The following is a 20,971-nucleotide window of genomic DNA, read 5'->3' on the forward strand; positions in this document are numbered from 1 at the left end:
TTTGCCCTTCTTTTAAAAAAGAGCAAAAAACGCCATTAAAACAGGGGTTAAAGGGGTTAAAATGTTCCGCAAAAATATTATCCGTGAAATTTTACTATAAGTTCCTGAATACACCAAAACGGAAAATAGAAAGTCAGAAATAAGACATAACAAAAGAGAGACTAGGGTTAATTTCGCATTTATTAAGATCATAATCTTTAATCCGTTTGTATATTGCGTTTCAATCGGCTCAGTAGTTTCGGAGTTATAATAAATTATCCAGATTTATTATTTTATCTCAAAGCCACATGTGATATGAACAAAATAAGATATTGATCATAAATATCGATAGATTCTTTTCGAATTCATTCACAATTAAGTGAATTCGCTCATTTTCACAAAATTTTAGTTTTTTGTTTGATATACATATATGTATAAAATTGATTAGTTAATGTTAGGAATAAAATGAAATATCGATCGTAAAAATCGGTTGATTCTTTTCGAATTTATTCACAATTAAGTGAATTCGTTAATTTTCACAAAATTTTAGTTTTTAGTTTGATTTATATAAAATTGATTAGTTAATGTTCTTCTTTCGATTGATTGAACTTTGAAAACAGTTTCCCCATGCTATGTATACATTTTCATATATATTTAGCGTTTCAATCGGCTCAGTAGTTTCGGAGTTATAAACAAATTGAAGCAAAAAATATATTTTTTACGTGAAAATAGTTAATTTTTTGTTTTAAAAAAATCATGAAAAATCGAAAACGGCCGAAATTGTTCAGGTTTATTACTTTATCAGAAAGCCACATGTAATAGGAATAAAATGAAGTATCGATCATAAAAATCGGTTGATTATTTTCGAATTATTTCATAATTAAGTGAATTCGCTCATTTTCATAAAATTTTAGTTTTTTGTTTGTTATACATAAAATTGATTAGTAATGTTCTTGTTTCGATTGATTTAATTATGAAAGATTTTCCCCATGCTATATACAAATTTTCATTTATATTTAGAGTTTCAATCGGCTCAGTAGTTTCGGTGTTATAATAACAAATTAAAGCAAAAAATATATTTTTTACATGAAAATAGAAAATTTTTTTGTTTTAAAAAAATCATAAAAAATCGATGGTTCAGGTTTATTACTTTATCAAAAAGCCACATGTAATAGGAACAAAATGAAATATCGATCATAAAAATCGATGGATTCTTTTTGAATTTATTCACAATTGGCTTATAATAAAAAAATTAAAATAAAGAAAATTGCAGAATCTGGTAAAAAATTTTACATATTATTCAAAATATTTATTTATTATAGAAAATTTGTCTACAGTAGTTGTTCATTATCGCATCAGAAGTACGGTTTTGTAAAATAGGAGCATTAAAAATGCAACATTATTTTTTTAAAATTTATTTATATATTTTTATTTGATTAGTTAAGCACACATTTATTTGTTTTTTAAAATACATAGCTAAAATACAATTTGAATAAATTTGTTAATAGTACATAGTATTAAATATTTAGTTACAATACACTTAGTCAAACAAAATATTAGATTCAAAAATATATAAATCACGTAAGCTTATTATTAGTAATTATTAATAAGGTACATATTTACTACATATATGTATGTATAATAATTTCCATTTAATACTTATAAAAATAATAGTTGTATAAATAAAAAATATAGGGACTTCTCAATGAGATTTCAATTATTTTAGTTTTTTTTTAAATTTTTGCTATTTTTACTACTTAGTGTAGACACACATTTGGTTAAAGCCTCAGGAAAATCTTCTTTGTTACTCAGCATTGTACTGTCTGTCTCATCTGCCATTAACTAAACTCTGGCCTCCATTGTTATGGATGATGTTGGACCCAGAGCATTGGGCAATTCTCAGCTATTGTTGTTCGCACTCATACAATTAAGGCTCGAGAAGCCAAAACATTGTTTAGAAGTTCTGTGGGGGAAAAAAGAAAATTTAATTTATTTTTTTAATTATAAAAGAAATTAAAAATTAGTAATATTATTAGGGGCCTTCAGCTTAAAATATTTCAGTTTATATAAGTGATGTTGCAATTGTATATAAATTTTAAAACCAAAATGTATAAAACTTAAAATTGTGATTTGTGAGATAGGGTTCTTTACAGAGGTGCAAATTAAAAAAAAATTTTCAAAGTACGACTGAATTAACGAATCATATCCCATTTAAGGAGAACAATACTGCCACAAAAATATTTTCTTATTTTTAAATTGTTCCATTATTTACGACTGCAAGTCTTGCGTTACTTATTGAAAATGAAAAATTCAAATTTCGGAATTATATTCGTTTAACTTAAGCAACCGAGTGTTTGTATTCGGCTGCAGTTCATTTTTGTTCAAACTCTCAAAATGTTTTCTATCTCTCTCAGTTAGAGTGGTCATCGCATGGTAAATTCTGAGCTAGTTGTTAAGTTATCCCTAATTAATTTGCCACGTAAAAAACATAATGTAGACATGTTATATATCAATGGATAGAAGATTTTGTCTACTTTCCAATAATGTATATAACTTGTGACAATGAACAAATTCATGGAATACCTTTTTGAAAAATATGAAAAAAAAGCTTTTTAATGAGTTTTGTTGGCATAGATACAAATTTTTCAAATTGAAATAAAATTTTTATATTTCGTAATGAAATTTTACACTTATATAGATTTTTTTTATTGAAAATGGAAAAATGAAAACAAATTTTGAAATTTGTAATCAGGAATCCCGCAATTCCCAAAAAAGTATTGAAAAATTCCAAAAATGAGATTTTTTCGTTTTTTGGCTATAATATCCATACTAGGGCGGGGTTATCGAAACCCTTTACAAAATAATTAAGAACATATTGGGCCATGTAAAATAGATTATTATAATTTGATATCGACTATGCGATTTGAAAATTTTTGCTCTAAAGTTGAATTTTACATAATAAATAGGCATTTTTTGAATGGACCTGGTCCCCTCGGTATCAAAAATTATAATTTTTTTTTCATTTAAAATATTTAATGTAAAGTTGGCTTTTCAAAAAGTACAAATTTATTATACATCCTCTTAGAAATTTTTTAGATAACTTAAAAAGAATAAAAGTACTTTTTTCCCCAAAAAATAGCGAAAAATCGCCCTTTTCCAATTCAAATGCATGTAACTTTGGATTTAGTTATGATTTTTAACCAATTCTTTCTTTATTTGATAGATACATCTGTTGTTTAAAAAAAAGGTCATCAAAAAACTGGAGTAGGGTGGGTAAAAATGTTGAAAATTTAATTTTCAAATGCGAATATCTCCTAAGCTATAAAAGATAATTGATAGCTACGACAAGGTTTTATGTAGTGCTCGATGAGAAGATTCTATATATGTAAGTTTTTTGAAATCGGAACACAAACGATGAAATAGGATCATTTTTAAAATTGAAAATACCCGAGCTGTCCTACTTTAGGGACATCTGGTCCCGCTCGTTGTGGGATCATGCATTTGAAATTTCATTCAAATTGGACTAAGAGTTTAGAAGTTACAGATTTATTTCCATCTTTTTTTTTCTCATACCACTGTGCGTCGTAAGGGTACCAAAAAATAATTTCTTAATTAAAATTTCCAAAATTAAAATAAAATGGTGAAGAGAGTTAATCGTTCCATTTATTAAATACGAATGAATTCATAGATTTAGAGCCAACTATAAGCGCGGATCCACGTCAACCATTTTTTTTTGGGGGGGCGGGGGTTTATATTTGGTGTAAATGAAAATTTGTTCTAAATTTTTCTTTTTTTCTTCCTTTTTATATGAAAACTTATCGGTTTTGGGTAGGGAGAATTCCTATTTCACGTATTGAAATCATTCCATCAAGAATGAATTTCCAATACAAAAAAATAAAGGAACCTTTAATAATTTGGAACTGGAGTCTTTCACAATGGCTCTGAAAGCATTACTAATGCGACAGCTACCGTTTACAGAGTAGCGAATCGAGGCACTCTTAAGCTCGTGGAACTTGATTACATGATGTTGCTGTGGCATTTCCTGCCGGTTTTCTCACAATCTCTACAACATTAGTTAGATCGTACGACCCAAGAGATAGCACATTAAAGGAATCTATTGCCATATATACAAGTAGAAATGACAAAGGGAGATCATGCTCTGGCTATTAGCCAACCTTATGGCCACATAGTTGGCACTAGACTCGGTCATGAGACTTGCAGGAGCATGAAAACCTTAGAATACCGAATACGCGACCTTGAGATATTTCCTACTGTGCACCCTTCATTGACACAATCACTCCTATCGGCAATAACATGTGAAATTTGTTTCCCATGAAATATCCATTTCCCTCGAAGGGAAAATTGCTATCGTGATAATCCCATGAACTTTTCATTCACAATAGTTGATTTTGTTCATAACAGCTGTTTATTGTTTACCAAAAATATGGGGAATTTTTTTCACGCGAACAAAGTTGATGAACAAAAAATGGGAAAAGGGAACATATTTCGCGATAGGGGTGGATAAATTTTGTGTCGATTATTTTCAGTAGAGGATGCGTCGATCGAGATCTATACAGATGGATCTAAGATTATGCTTGGGTTCCCTGTTTCCGGAAGGGTTTGTTTCAGGCTACCGGATTATAAAAGCCTTATCCAAGCTAATATCTCGGTCATAAAGAGGTCGGCCTTAAGCTGACGAACTACAGGATATGTGTTGAGAATATCTAAATAATGAAGCTTTATTAAAGAATAAACATCTCTCTGCTGTCTACGCGTCATTAGATTGATTCATTAATGCTTAATGATATGACGAAACATTCAAACATTTAGCTATTCTGGGTGTAATATTCGGACGATGGCTTCGTTCATTCCAGCATCGGATTGGGTCATTATCGAACAGTACACGAACTTGCAAAGGCACTAATTTGGACATAATCCTTTTCGAGAATCACAAAGCAACCAGATTATGAACTCAAGTGTCGACTATCTAAATTACTAATTATTTCAATTAATTCTTGTTCAATTCTAATCGATTTTCTTTCAATTAAATTCTAAATTTAAATTTTATTGAATTAACCTCAAATTGCATTTTTTAATTAATTCGAGGCTCTGACTTGAAGTAATGAGCTACTCGTTTTAAATAATTAAACTCAAACTGCTATTTGGAAGCTATTCAAAATCATAATAGCGGTATTCGCAATGAAGAATACATGGCCTGAAATGTAGTAAAATAGCACCACAGATTTTTACAGATATGCAACAGATGACAGATGACAGTTGTCAAAAAAAGTAATATCGAACCGTATGGTTATTTAGATGATCTACAAACAAACACTTTGTAATTGTTGTGCAGAGCGAAATACGATTTTCAATAGGCAACGAATGCGGTATATATATTTGTCCCTCTTCCCAAACTAACAACCGTTACAACCGTTTTGATATTTCCTTTTGTTTGTTTTCTATTGCCATATTATTAATCTGTGAATACAATTAGAAATCTCTGAAATACAATTGGAAATGGTGTAGTTCAAAGAATTTGTTTAAAGTTTCCATTGCATTGGTTATATTTAGTATTTAGCTTTAAAACCAGTGATTTTAGAACGAATTAAAATTTATAGATTAATCAAACTGTCACCAATTAATAAAAGTATGTATATTTTTTGTTAATAACCGAATGCTGGTATTTATTTAATGAACAAAAATGTTGCCCATTTGAAAATTCCAAATAAATTTAAGTATTCTTTTGATTTGTTATATACAATTAGAAAGTGTATTATTTAAAACAATATTTAGTGATTAATAAATAAAAAATCTGTAAACCAAATAAAAAAAAATAAATAGAACAACCAATAAAATAAAGGGTGTTTTTTAAGACCGATAGAACATACGAAGGGTTAACTGCCAAACGAACTGTCATACTGCTGTCACTTTTTGACATTTATGATCAGTATACTCTGGCAAATCATCATGATTTGATTCAAGTTTGAACAACACTATCAAATTATCAAAATTTTATTTTGAAAATCAGTCATCAATTCGCGCAAAAATGCAACATTTGCACTTTTTTGATGTGACCAATCCACAATAGACCCTACAGACTCCATTATATCCAGCAAAAGGCACTGTTTGGTGCGGTTTTATTTATCGGAACTTAATTCTTAAAAAATGAAGCCGGAGCTCGCGTTATAGTCAAAAAAGATCGTTACCGCACCATGATCAACGATTATTTGTTTAAAAATATACGTAAATGAAATTGATCCAGGCAAGATGTGGTTTCAACATAATGAAGCTACATGCCATTTTTATACCCTACACCACCATAGTGAGGAGGGTATAATGCGTTTGTGCAGATGTTTGTAACGCCCAAAAATATTAGTCTAACACCCACCTTAAAGTATACCGATCGACTTAGAATCACTTTCTGAGTCGATTAAACGATGTCCGTCCGTCCGTCTGTCTGATCAGCTGGCTTGCTGTCCATGTAAACCTTGTGCGCAGAGTACAGGTCGCAATTTTGAAGATATTTCGATGAAATTTGGTACATTTTATTTCTTCGGCTCAAGGACCAAGCCTATTGAAACTGGCTGAAATCGGTCCATTATTTCACCTAGCCCCCATACAAATGTCCTCCCGAAATTGGACTTTATCGGTCATAAATGTTTAATTTATATATGTATCTCCACAAATTCCGTTCCAAATAAGTTTTATATACACAAAATTCATGTCACCAAATTTTGTTACGATCGGTCCATAATTAGTCATATCTTCCGAAAATCACTTTAACGTGTATAAATCGCTTAAAAATGATGGTATACACACAAAATTCAACATAGTTCACTTTAATATAGACATAAATCACACGACCTAATTTCATGGTGATCGATCCATAATTGGTCATAGCCCCCATATAAGGTCCACTTCCAAAAATCACTCAAAAATATAAATTATTGTAATTTTAAAAGAAAAATGTTTTTGCTCTTTTACTTAGCGTGGGGTATTATATGGTCGGGCTTGACCGATCATACTTTCTTACTTGTTATACCCTTCACCTTCGTGAGAAGGGTATATATAAGTTTGTCATTCCGTTTGTAATTTCTACATTTTTCATTTCCGACCCTATAAAGTATATATATTCTGGATCCTTATAGATAGCGGAGTCGATTAAGCCATGTCCGTCTGTCTGTCTGTCTGTCTGTCTGTCTGTCTGTCTGTCTGTCTGTCTGTCTGTCTGTCTGTCTGTCTGTCTGTCTGTCTGTCTGTCTGTCTGTCTGTCTGTCTGTCTGTCTGTCTGTCTGTCTGTCTGTCTGTCTGTCTGTCTGTCTGTCTGTCTGTCTGTCTGTCTGTCTGTCTGTCTGTCTGTCTGTCTGTCTGTCTGTCTGTCTGTCTGTCTGTCTGTCTGTCTGTCTGTCTGTCTGTCTGTCTGTCTGTCTGTCTGTCTGTCTGTCTGTCTGTCTGTCTGTCTGTCTGTCTGTCTGTCTGTCTGTCTGTCTGTCTGTCTGTCTGTCTGTCTGTCTGTCTGTCTGTCTGTCTGTCTGTCTGTCTGTCTGTCTGTCTGTCTGTCTGTCTGTCTGTCTGTCTGTCTGTCTGTCTGTCTGTCTGTCTGTCTGTCTGTCTGTCTGTCTGTCTGTCTGTCTGTCTGTCTGTCTGTCTGTCTGTCTGTCTGTCTGTCTGTCTGTCTGTCTGTCTGTCTGTCTGTCTGTCTGTCTGTCTGTCTGTCTGTCTGTCTGTCTGTCTGTCTGTCTGTCTGTCTGTCTGTCTGTCTGTCTGTCTGTCTGTCTGTCTGTCTGTCTGTCTGTCTGTCTGTCTGTCTGTCTGTCTGTCTGTCTGTCTGTCTGTCTGTCTGTCTGTCTGTCTGTCTGTCTGTCTGTCTGTCTGTCTGTCTGTCTGTCTGTCTGTCTGTCTGTCTGTCTGTCTGTCTGTCTGTCTGTCTGTCTGTCTGTCTGTCTGTCTGTCTGTCTGTCTGTCTGTCTGTCTGTCTGTCTGTCTGTCTGTCTGTCTGTCTGTCTGTCTGTCTGTCTGTCTGTCTGTCTGTCTGTCTGTCTGTCTGTCTGTCTGTCTGTCTGTCTGTCTGTCTGTCTGTCTGTCTGTCTGTCTGTCTGTCTGTCTGTCTGTCTGTCTGTCTGTCTGTCTGTCTGTCTGTCTGTCTGTCTGTCTGTCTGTCCGTCTGTCCGTCTGTCCGTCTGTCTGTCTGTCTGTTGAAATCAGTTTTCTGAAGACCCCAGATATCTTCGGGATCCAAATCTTCAATAATTCTGTCAGACATGCTTTCGAGAATTTTGCTATTTAAAATCAGCAAAATCGGTCCACAAATGGCTGAGATATGAGGAAAAAACCAAGACAACCTCGATTTTTGACCTATTTTTTTTACCTATATCTGGATTACTAAGACATTAATATAGACAATATGGATATCTAATGATAGATATTTCAAAGACATTTGCAACGATGTATATAAGACCATAGTAAGTTGGACCTACAATGGGTCAAAATCGGGAAAAAAATTTTGAACCCGAATTTTTTTTTAAAAAAAAAAAAATTGAAAAAACAAAAAAAAATTTTTAAAATTTAAAAAAAAATTTTTTTTTTAAATTTAAAAAAAAAAAATTTTAAAATTTAAAAAAAAAAAATTTTAAATTTAAAAAAAAATTAAAATAATCGAAAAATTTTTTTTTCCAAAAAATTCAAAAAACAACTGAAAAAAAAAATAAAATTTTGTTTTCCTAAAAATATTAAAAATTTTGAAGTATAATTTGGTGAAGGGTATATAAGATTCGGCACAGCCGAATATAGCACTCTTACTTGTTTTTAATTAAAATTTACTTTTTTGTGTTATTTTTTACAATTTCAAGTTATATCGGTCTTAAAAAATACCCTTTATGTACAAAAGCATTATACAAGCAAACACAAAAGAAAAAGTTTCCAAAATTATGAATTTTTCATTTGATATCAAACCTTTCTTCAATTTTTGTGATAATTTATGAAAAAAAAATTCTCAATTGTTGAGGAATCCATTATTTTCAAATATTATAAAGCGTTTACATTTTAGAATGTTTTTAATTTAAAATCTTTATCAATTTGAGATTAAACTTCCGTGTTTGCTGGGGTTTTGAAAATTTCCAATAAATTTTAGTATTCTTCAGATATTTTAAATACAAACATTAAGTGCAATATTAAAAAGTATTTAAGGTGATTAATAAATAAAAAAATAAAACTATTAACCAAATAAGAGTAATAAAAAATTTGAAAATTAAGTGTATTATGTGTATTACTAGTAAACAAATACCCAAATGTTTGAATTTAAGAAAATTTTATTAAAAAAAACCACCTGAAAAAGCCATTATTTTTAAATATTATCAAATGTTACATTTGAGGAAGGCTTTGTTTTCAAATCATTCTCAATTTGAAATCAAGCCTTCGAGTTTGCTAAGATAGTATTAGGAATATCATTAAAAGTTAATAAATAAAACGTTAGTAAATCATAAATAAATAAATTTTATTTAGAAATAAATTCATAAAAAGCAAAACAGTATTTACTAAATTATACTATTTAAACAAAAACTTAAAACTAAAGCAAATGAAGAAATAGGCTCTACAAAAGTCATATTAATTTGTAGTTTTTGTTACTTTGTATTAAGACGGCAAATAAAGCTTAAAAAACTAAAATATGTACGTATTTGTTAATAATAAAAATTAAATTATTATTTAAAAGGAATGCATTTATTTTTAAGTGCTAGCGAGTGCATGTAAAATGTTTGTGTAAAGTTTTGGGTGAATTTAGTGAACAAACAAAAAAAAATGTTTTGCTCAAGCTCACTTGACTTGTCGTGGATCTTCTCTTTGATATTTGGCAAAATCTAAGAAAATTTCTTCCAGCGTTGTTTGGGATATTGAATAGTCCTCGACGTTTAATTCATCACGATTACGTTCCATGAGACCAAAGATCTTGGACCATTTAATACTAGATAGGGGAATGTAGAAGGTTAGAATACCTTGGTATTCCTCTCTGTATTAGAAAGGGGAGGAGAAAAGAAATGAAGAATTAGTTGAGCAAATAGTGTTTTCAATGTTTTGGACTTACTGTAAAATAGCTTGTGGAAACTCTCTTTCCACAAATGCCTTAACACTTTGAATGTCTTGGTCCAAAATATGTGCAGGTACTGACGTTTCGGAGGCATTTGAGATGATGGAGCTAAAAATATTATTTTTGTAAATATTTTGAATAGGAAAATAGTTAATATGATTCTACTTACTTTCTCGTCTTTATCTGATCAGCATTACGTTTCACCTTAATCTTCAATATCAGACCCTTGGAGAATTTATTCTTTAAGTGCTGCGTTGAGCCAATACATTTAAATTCTCCATTCACCATTATGGCCAAGCGCGTACACAACGCCTCACACTCTTCCATACTGTGTGAGGTTAATACTATCGATTTGCCCGAGTCACGTATGCGACAAACCATGTTCCACAATTGACGTCTGGCCGCCGGATCCATACCCGTGGTGGGTTCATCCAAATAAACAACGGAAGGACTACCAATAACCGCTATGGCGGTACTTAATTTGCGTTTATTACCCCCACTATAGGCCTTTGTTTCTTTATCTAAATGCTTCATGAAACCAAAAGATTTGGCCAACTCCTCGGACATATGATTGATGCGATCCTTATGTATGCCTCTGAGTAAACAGAATATTTTCAAAGTTTCACGACCCGTCAAATCCTCCAGCAGAGCATCAAATTGTGGACAATAGCCTATTTCTTTATAGATTTCATTCATATCGGAGGCTAGATTGAGGCCCTTAACATAGGCACTGCCAAATGTAATGCGTTCATCGCCCGTCATCATTTTAAAGGTGGTGGTTTTGCCAGCTCCATTAACACCCAAAAGTCCAAAACATTCAACTCTAAAAAGCAACAATTTATTTTCAAAAACTATAGTAATCTTTAAATGTAAAGCTTAACTTACGGTTTAACACACAGCGACACTTGATTGACCGCCAAAAATTTACCATAATATTTGGTAACACGATCCAATACCAAATTCGTTGCTGTCAACTCCGACTGTGTCATATTCAAAATGCGTTGCTTTTCTTGATCCACATCCTCATCGAAGAAGCCATCTTCTGGTGGAGGCGGAGGCTTGCTGGAATTATTTAATTATGTTTTTAGTAAAATGCTTTGTCTTTATAATTGTTACAATATCTAAAACTTACAAACTTCTTTGCTTGATTTTATAAATCAATTCACTAACTAGACTGTATTCACGTATGATGATGACTAAAAAGAAGACGACAGCTGTCACTACCATGTAAACGGTTTCGGGTAAAATACCAGGTTCCTCCCAGGCGAAATAGGGCACAGTGTCTGTAATAGAAAAAGAAGAAAGGTTTAACAAATGTACACAGGAATTTAGGAAAGAATAAGATCAGTGTTTATTTGTTGGGTTTTTTAATATTTTGTAAAAGAAGCTTGTTAATTTTAACAGCTTTAAATAAGTTTCATCTAAAGGATATTTCTTGTTTTTCTACGAATTTTGAAAATAGTTTCTAGCCTAATCAACCAGTGACAATAAATGGTTAGCTACATATTTCTCCATGACGACTACAGACCTCACCTCATAGGAAAATAAGGTTCTCACAGCCACTGAAACTGAGATAATGTCAGCAGATTCGGGAGATTCATTCTGTTAGTTCTTACACACCTTTCTATTTTTATATTGTCAGAACCAAAAGAGGAATACTGTCACTTTAATAATATTCGGAAGCATTTCTAATGTGCATGAATCTAGGACAGTTACGGCCACAACTTCCAATTGACGCAATGGATCTGAGGGCCCAAACTCAATTACATCATTGAGAGAGATCAAAGCTGTCTGATACACCCTCAATGAATTAACAAACCTACATACTATCTCTTCCCATGTTCATAAGGCTTTGAGAACATTTCGAGAATAATTACTGCAAAATTCGCTAGCTTTATTCCAATAGTTCGACCACACATTTCAAATCTAACAGAGTGTCTGAAGAAACGCTTATCACTTAACTTAATCGTGACATAAACCTAATGGTAAATGAGGAATGAGGCAAGACATTGGAGTGGTAAGGCCAGTAAAGCAAAGATATTAGTAGTGTATTGTACTGGATCACAATCATTGCAATATGCTTAGGGAATTCGCCTGATAATATCCAGCAAATATCTGTAGGATTACATTCAAAATAACTTTGAGCACAGTGGCAAGAATTTCCCGGATAATATCCAGTAAATTTAGGAATTTGTATTAACATCCAAACTGATAATTATCAAAATTTAATCACATTCAATTTGATGGTTTTGAGTTAGCTGTAGGATTACAGCCAACAGAACTGGTTGGAAAGATTCATAAAGAACACTGTGGGAGGAATTTCCAACATCACATCCAGTAAATTTAGGGATTTGTATTAACATCCAAACACAAAGGCGAAATACATTCGAGCGAGAATCAATGATTGGATCTATATAAACCGAACGTTATTTTTAAGAACTATCTACAACAGAGGATCTATTGCAAAAGCTGTTCTTGTGGTGATGTGGTAGAGGCAAAGTCTTCAATAATAATTGGCTTCCTCAATGTAAAACCACCTTTAGGGAGAAGAAATATTGAAGTAAGAAGTACCATAGTACTGTAGCGTCTGTTCTTTGAGAACATCTGATGTTCCATTGATCCATGTTCCTCTCATTGTAAGGAGTGATTCGATGGAACTGGTCTATAAGGGCTTATTTTTGTCCGTCCGAAATCCACCGGCGTATGTTTCACATATTGGGCGGCTGGTGGTCTGTCTGTTACTCAACACCTGGCAACAGCTATAAAATGCAACCAATTGTCCGAAAGGAGGCAATGAAAGGTCGCAAATCATGACCCATGTACCCGGTTGGGGGCCCAACTCCCACAGCGATGATAACGGGCTATGGTGAGTCAAATGTTACTGTGATTACACCGGGCCAGACAAGTCAGCATGCTACTGGTGTCGCAGGAGGTCAATCTGGTACACCCAGGTTGGTTGAATGTAAAAAACTTAAAGCTTTAGGTGGTAGTGACTTAAGCGGCGATGTGCCTCCGGATTTATCCCCAAGTACCTCTAAAGCTGCTAAAACCCAAACCGTCAATGCTGACATGGGTGCTTCTGAGGGGAACGCAACTAAGTCGCACCTTTTAGTAGCTTCCCATCTGCGATCAGGTCCTGTCCTGAAGTCGAACCTCTCCTGTCCAACTGCAAAAGTAATTATACGGATGTAAACCCTGTCCAACGGGCTGCTACCACAAGGCATTCCGCCTATGGCTTCGTTGAGGCTCTAGGCTCTAAAAAAGCCGAGGAACTCACAAAGGTGCTAAAGCCCACATTGCTGGTCTCAAGACCGCACTTTCTTCTGCTGATTCATTAGTGGTGCCTAAATGGCAGCATTCAAAGGAGGATGCGACAGCCAGCAACCGGAATCCAAACGTCCCAAAGTGGCACAAAAATCTTTAGCCAAGTCATTTAGCGAGATTGTCGTTAGATCGGTTATCGATAGGAGTGTAAGTGACGGATCCATATCCCAAACAAGTTGGGATATGCCTTTCGGGTGTCTTCACGACATCTAGGATAACCCAAGAATGCCGTGTATCCCTAAATGAGATAGCTAGACATTCTAAGATAACGTTTATATGTTTCCCTAGACATGATGGAAATCAGGGTAATTATATAGCAGACGAATTGGCGAAAAGAGGTGCAATTATGGATGAATTGGCAAAATTCGTCATCCAATCCAAGGACGTGACCCTATTCCAAGAACCTTGGATTAACAAGGTCAAGTTCGACCTATAATACACTATACTGAGTAAAGATCAAAAACATTTTTCTTTTAAAATTTCAATATTTTCATAAAAATACTCTCCAATTTAGTGGTGTAGGGTATAAAAGCTCCTTTTCATCACCGAGTTAATCAAATTTAGCCTTGTGTTTCAAGTTATCAAATCTTCAAACAACAGTCAAGCTTGACCCCTCACAAATATATAATTTCTATAACTCATCAAGCAATGGATTTCCCATTTTATATATAACTAGCTGCCCCGGCAAACGTTGTTTTGCCATAGCTGACACAAAGTTTGAAGACTCCCACTAGTACTCCAGATATGCAATAATAAATTGTTACATTGTATGGGAGGTGCCAAGCCCATTGTACCTATATAGGTCAATTGTGAATCTAAACCATCCAGGGACCCACTCGAACACACACAACAAACTTCATAGAAATCGGCCCAGCCGTTAAGGAGGAGTTCAGTTACTAACGCACGTACAGAAGAATTATATATATAAAGATTTCCAACCTAACTTTATTGTAAATATACTTACTGCAACATTTTGGTACCAATTGGCATCTCAAGGCATCTGGCAGTATTACAATCAGATTAGCACTGCAAGCATCTCTAGTAGCCACATTTACATACAGTTTATTCAAACCCATGGCCAAAGAGAAATGGGGGAATATTCTAAAGATCCAGCCCAATATATCGGCAGTATCCTTGGTATCAAAGAAATCAAACGACATGACCGTGACAACAATAAACAAAGCCATGCCTTTAAAATAAAAAGAAATAAATTAATAGAAAATTGAAATAATTTAAAAAAAACTACTTACCAGCAAATATATTGATAATGGAAATGCGGGCAAAACCGGTGGCGGGCTCAGTAAAGTAAAATGAAATCAAATAGGTAAAGGGAAGCACAGAACAGCCGAATAGTATTATAACAACAAAATAGCGGCCTAAAAATTTGATAATTAATATAAGTTTTAGGAAGATTAGCTTGAGAAATATTAAAGACTTACCCAAATCACCAAATGATGAAAAGCCCTGCTCCTGCCAGCAAGCTATAGTGCATATAACAATAATGGCGGTAAGAGCAAAAGTTAAAATATCCCAAAGTAATTGTGACAACCAAAAAGTCCACACCTTAACACCACCCACAAATTGCAATAACTTGGAACGTGTTTCACGTTCCTTAATCAAAAACAATATATAAAAAGCACTAACGAAACAGAAGCAGAAACACAAATTGGTGGAAAGTTGAGTGCCCAAATTGTTGCCCGTATTCAATTGTGTTAGACGGGTTTCTGTGGTATAGGGCAAAGGAGCATTGGTAACAGTAATTTGGTAAGAGTCATTCTTTAAGGCTCTAAAAATAATAAATATATTACAAAAGGCTTAATAAATAATAACAAATTTCCACTCACTTGATCATGGCATTGTGCACCAAATTCACTGTCAGTGGAGCAGTATGTAAAGGCTGATTATTCAGCCAGGCTGTAATATTTTTAGTTCCTATGGTAGCCGCTGCCAAATATCTTGAATTAATGCGCACTTGTATTTCCTTGCCCAAATCCAAAATATACTTTGAGAAATTTTTCTCACCCGTTTCCAGAAACTCATAATCACTGCCATACGAAGAGGCAATGCTTTTATATTTATCAGCAATTTGGTATGACAAAGAATCCGGTGCTACATTGGCGGCTGTCTCCAAAACCGTAACCGCCAAAGGATATTGTGTTAAACTCATGGTCATGGGTTGCAGTTCACTAAAGGTACCTTGGGTGCGGGTAATTAGAACGGTAACGGTCACAAAGAATATGGGCATAATATTCTGTATAAGGAAGAGTAATTTATTGCGATAGGTGTACAAGAATTTCTTTAACATCATGGCGGTCCATTGATTGGTCAAGAGATTGACACCCTTTAGCAAATGGGAGTTTTCGGTGAATAAACCTTCAGCTGCAAATTTATATTATATTTTTTAATAAAAATTTTAATATGTTTGTACAAAATAAGAAAAAACTTACAAGTTATTGATTCCACATCATCATCAGGATAACCGGAACCACCATTCATGATGGCACTGGCTTGTTTACGACTGCCATCATTGGCATTCTCGGCTCCCACTTTCATGAAGACCTCTTCCAATGAGGTAATACCTATACCATAGCCATTTAGTTTCAATTCATCGGACTGTTCTTCCAAGGAGCCAAACATCTCTTCAAATTTACTAGAGTAATTGTCGGGTAATTGATAAGATAATTCAGCACCAATATCGGCTTCCGGCTGCAAACCGGGTATATAACTTTGTAATAAACCAGTAATTTCATCTGCATTGCATCCCTCACGTTTGACACAAATCTAAAGATAAAAGGAAGTTATAAAATTAAAATTTCTAATAATTTTTAGGTTAAACTTACCAATCTATATCCCGATCCATATTTCTTTTTCAAAAAGAATGAAGTACCATGACATTTTAGTTCACCATCACACATGATCGCTATGCGATCACCCAAAACATCAGCTTCATCCATGAAATGTGTGGTCAGCAATATAGTCCTTCCCACTTTTTCACCTTGCAGCAAATCCCACAATTGACGGCGAGCCGAAGGATCCATACCCGAACTAGGTTCATCACACAACACAACTTTCGTATTGCCTGTCAAAGCACAGCAAACAGACAGCTTTCGTTTCATGCCGCCCGAAAGTTTCTTCGAGGCCACATTGGCTTTATCTTCCAGTTCGATCATTTTCACATATTTATCCACCTCACGTTTGATGTCCTCTCCCTCAAGGCCCTTCAAACGACTAAAGAATGTCAAATGCTCGGCCACGGTCAAATCATCAAACAAAACATTGTGCTGAGGACAAACACCCAAAGACATTCGGGCACCCTCAATATTGGTTCTTATATCACTGCCATTAATAATGGCCGTGCCCGCTGTAGGCGGAAACATTCCAGTCAACATGGAAATGGTAGTAGTTTTACCAGCACCATTATGACCCAACAAAACCGTAATTTCATCTTCATACATATTAACCGATAAACCCTTTACCGCCATTTTATCACCAAATTTCTTTTTCAAATTCTTCACCTGCAAACCCACATGTTTACCAGCTGGCTCTGGCTCAAAAGCATCCGGATTCTGGCGTTCTATATGGCCATTTGGTATATCCTCCACACCAATATAATCCTTTTCGCCACACCAAAAACTAGCCGTAAATACAAAATTCCATTTCTTTGGCACACCAAATTCTCCGGGGAATATTTGTTCCACATACAAACAGATACACATATACATAACACAGGAAGCCAACATCATCAGTATAATATAACCCACCGTCAGATCGTCATCGATATTGACGGGTGTAAAGAGATTACTCCATTGGAAACCCTCGCCAGTACCCTCAAATTCGAGTATTAGTTTAAATGCAAAACCCATGGCAGTATTGGAGACTAAACACCAACCCAGTTTGGAGCCCAAAGTTAGGTCATCGTAAGTTTGTATGGTAAAGGAGAAGGGCATGTAGGCAATGAACCATACTAAACCGGTGACGGCAGCAGCTGTACTGGCCTTGGAGAAGAATGTGGCCATCATGAAACAGAAACAAATGCTGGTTATGATGTAGATCAACATGAAGAATAGTAAAACGGACCAATCGGCATGCGTTAAAACGGCCACATCATCAGCCCAGCGAATCTGAAATGAGGAAATGGTAAGAATTATAATAATGAAAATAGGAATTGTAACTAAAATCAAGTAAGAGAGCTATATTTGGCTATGCCGAATCTTATATACCCTTCACCAAATTATATAAAATACATATTTTAAATATTTTTAGGTAAACAAAATTTTTTTTTTCTATAGTTGTTTTTTTCATTTACTAGAATTTTTTTTTTTTTAATTATTATTTTCAAATTTTTTTTTTGTGAAAAAAAAATTAGGGTTAAAAAATATTTTTTCCGATTTTGACCCATTGTAGGTCCTATATATGTCGTTGCAAAGGTCTTTGAAATATCTATAATTAGATGTCCATATTGTCTATATTAATGACTTAGTAATCCATATATAGGTCAAAAATCGAGGTTGTCTTGATTTTTTCCCATATCTCAGCCATTTGGACCGATTTTGCTGATTTTAAAGGAAACTTCTCGAAAGCATGTCTGACAAAATTATTGAAGATTTGGGGTCTTCAGAAAATTGATTTCAAAAGATGGACAGACAGACAGATCCTGATACCCAAACCGGGAAAAACTTTGGGAAAACCTGAGTCGTATAGACCTATATGCCTACTAGATTCAATAGGCAAGTGCTTGGAGAGAGTGATCTATACCAGGTTACTAAACGCTGTAGAAGAATCTGAAGGAATTTCGCAGACACAATTCGGTTTCCGAAAAGCGAGATCAACGGTTGACGCAATAAAGCTTGTAGTAAACACGGCGAAGAAAGCAATCCAAGGCAAAGGAATTGCGAAAAAGTACTGTGTAATAATTACTCTAGATATAATAATTACGCCTTCAATTCGGCGGAGGGGAACAATATATTTTCGTCTCTGCAGAATCTGAACGTTCCGGAGTACCTTATAAGAATAGAAAAATATTACTTTTCCGAAAGAACCCTGTGGTATGTGACGGACAATGGTATTGAGTCCCAAAACATTTCGACGGGAGTTCCGCAAACGATCGGTCCTAGGCCCATTACTATATAATGTACGATGGCGTGTTCAGGCTCCAAGTACCGGATGAGGTGAAAATTGTTGGATTCGCGGATGATGTAGCAGTAATAGTCCAAGCTCGGAATCTAGAAGATGTGCAGATATACGCAAACGAGGCCATTAGAACCATCAAGAAATGGCTGGTAAAATCGAACCTGAAACTTGTAGAACACAAAACGGATGCCGTGTTGATAAGCTGCAGGAGAGCAAATGAAGTCTTAAGGATCCAAGTTGGAAGAAGCGAAATTGTTTCCACGGAAGCAATAAAATATCTGGGCGTTATAATCGATAACCGACGAAATTTTAAACGGCATACGGAGTACTCATACCAAAAGGCTACTAAAGTCGTGAATGCATTGGCCAGGATGATGCCAAATATAGGAGGCCCAAGGCAAAACCGTAAAATACTTCTATCGAGAGTGGCAAACTCTATACTGCTATATGGGTCACCCATCTGGAATGGTTCATTAAGATGCACCTCCAGGAAGGACATGATGTCCATTTTCCGTAGAAGTTGTCTACGAGTATGCAGCGGATACCGCACCATATCTCTTGATGCATCATGTGTAGTTGCGGTCATAGTCCCTATAGATATCATAGCACGGGAATTTTCAAAAATATACGAAGAAAAGATCATAAACATAGAGACGCAGTACAGATCAATTCGACAAACAGAAAGAACACTGTCGATACAAAACTGACAACGAAGGTGGGATAACTCTACGGTAGGTCGATGGACTTACAAATTAGTCCCAATGGAAATAAACCGCAAACATGGGGAAATCTGCTATCATCTGACGCAATTTTTGACAGGACATGGAGGTTATCGATTCGAAGCTATATATATCGATTCAGACATGACGACTCACCGAGGTGTCCAGTCTGCCCAGAGCATGATGAAAACATAGAACATGTTGTATTCGTATGTCACTGATTCCAAGAGGAAAGAACAAAACTAGAGACTCAGCTACGGTGCAGTTTAACGACAGAAAATATTGTAGACGTCATGCTTACATCGGAAGAATACTGGGACAGGATTCATAACGTACTTAAATGAATGCTTAAGAAGGGAGGAGCAGATTCGAAAACAAATTCGAGTGGAGCAGTCATATATCCAATTATAAAAGGTAGATCAGCGACAACAGCTGTCCACCCCGCGATACCTAACCTAACAGCAGTGCCGCGGAGTGTGGTGCTGACAATGGAGGTTTTAGTCAGTTTAGTCCGACATACCCAATTGGGACCTATGCAAGGTTTCCACCTCCAATGTAAAAAAAAAGACAGACAGATGGACATGATTTAATCGACTCCGCTATCTATAAGGATCCAGAATATATATACTTTATAGGGTTGGAAAATTATATTGTGGAAATTACAAACGGAATGACAAACTTATATATACCCTTCTCACGAAGATGAAGGGTATAAAAAATAAAGAGAGATATCAAATAATAACATTACTGAGTGACTGACTGATTTAAAATCGACCAGTCCAAACGCCAAAAGGTAAATACATGAAATTTGGACTATATCCTTATGTAGATCCACTAAGAAGGGATTTTTGGAAATTCGAATGTTTAAGGGGTAAAACCGGATAAATTCTATAACTATTGAACAAATATTTATTATCTTAACCTACCTTCATCAAAATAGTTATCAATATGGCCGATATGCCCAACATTATAAACGATTTAACAAACCACGCTGTCCAGTGAATCCAATTGTTTAAACCCATAATTTTCATAACTTCCTTCAATTGTTTCTCCTTTTCGGCCGTAATATACTGTAAGAAAAATTGCAATTAAAAAAATTAATTCCATCAATTAATTATAAAACAAAAAACCTCACCTTAACTATATAAGTACAGGGATAAATAAAACTTAACAATATAATCAACGACATTATAGACGACAGACCCTCTAACAGCGGATCAAAAATATAAGCCGGATACGGATAACGTTGCATTTCAACATATGGCAGTTCATTATTATTCGTTACCAGTTTCATGTATGCCATTGAGATGGCATTTTGAACGGGTAGGAAACCCTCACGCAAATAGCCAACTGGCAGACCACCATCTTGAGAACCGGCATTTCTGGGACCCGACAAATCGATGGGCATAAACAGTTTCATTGTCAACCAGGTCATGGGTAAATTTTGTGATGATGTTCTCAATTCACTGGGAAAACGTAAAGCAAATGAGAAATCCATGGGATAATCAGTAATATTGCTCCAACTATCATCAAACTGTATACCGGTCAACTGTTTGCCACCCTCTAGGTCATATTGCATTGTCGTTGCATCACTGTAACCCTGAATGCCTTTCAAACGTAAGGATGTAGCGGCTTCTTGAACTATATTTTTTAATATACTATTTTCGGGTGAGTAGCCCAGGGTGAAGGGGACTGGCTTGGCATTGGGCAAACTTGCCATAGTTGTTCTAAAGGAGAG

General features: G+C 34.9%; 1 protein-coding gene across 4 annotated transcripts in view; it reads right to left on the reverse strand.

Annotated features, from left to right (window-relative positions):
• Nucleotides 1-1,636: 1,636 nt before the first annotated feature.
• LOC135957764 (phospholipid-transporting ATPase ABCA3-like) overlaps nt 1,637-20,971 on the reverse strand; it is a 76,602-nt gene continuing 57,267 nt past the window's right edge. For 3 of the 4 annotated variants that reach the window (XM_065508563.1, XM_065508565.1, XM_065508562.1), the window contains 14 exons: nt 20,369-20,960; nt 20,160-20,303; nt 16,225-17,505; nt 15,832-16,165; nt 15,229-15,763; nt 14,824-15,170; nt 14,635-14,760; nt 14,349-14,573; nt 11,193-11,343; nt 10,946-11,122; nt 10,230-10,883; nt 10,058-10,168; nt 9,794-9,982; nt 1,637-1,942 (listed from right to left, as the gene is read on the reverse strand). In XM_065508563.1, the coding sequence (XP_065364635.1) occupies nt 1,879-1,942; nt 9,794-9,982; nt 10,058-10,168; nt 10,230-10,883; nt 10,946-11,122; nt 11,193-11,343; nt 14,349-14,573; nt 14,635-14,760; nt 14,824-15,170; nt 15,229-15,763; nt 15,832-16,165; nt 16,225-17,505; nt 20,160-20,303; nt 20,369-20,960 (4,930 nt within the window). In that variant the 3' untranslated portion in view covers nt 1,637-1,878. Of the gene's footprint in view, nt 1,943-9,451; nt 9,983-10,057; nt 10,169-10,229; nt 10,884-10,945; nt 11,123-11,192; nt 11,344-14,348; nt 14,574-14,634; nt 14,761-14,823; nt 15,171-15,228; nt 15,764-15,831; nt 16,166-16,224; nt 17,506-20,159; nt 20,304-20,368; nt 20,961-20,971 lie in introns of those variants that run through there. The other variant, XM_065508564.1, reaches the window with a different exon arrangement.

Source organism: Calliphora vicina, chromosome 4, assembly GCF_958450345.1.
Source record: "Calliphora vicina chromosome 4, idCalVici1.1, whole genome shotgun sequence".
NCBI classification, from domain to species: domain Eukaryota; kingdom Metazoa; phylum Arthropoda; class Insecta; order Diptera; family Calliphoridae; genus Calliphora; species Calliphora vicina.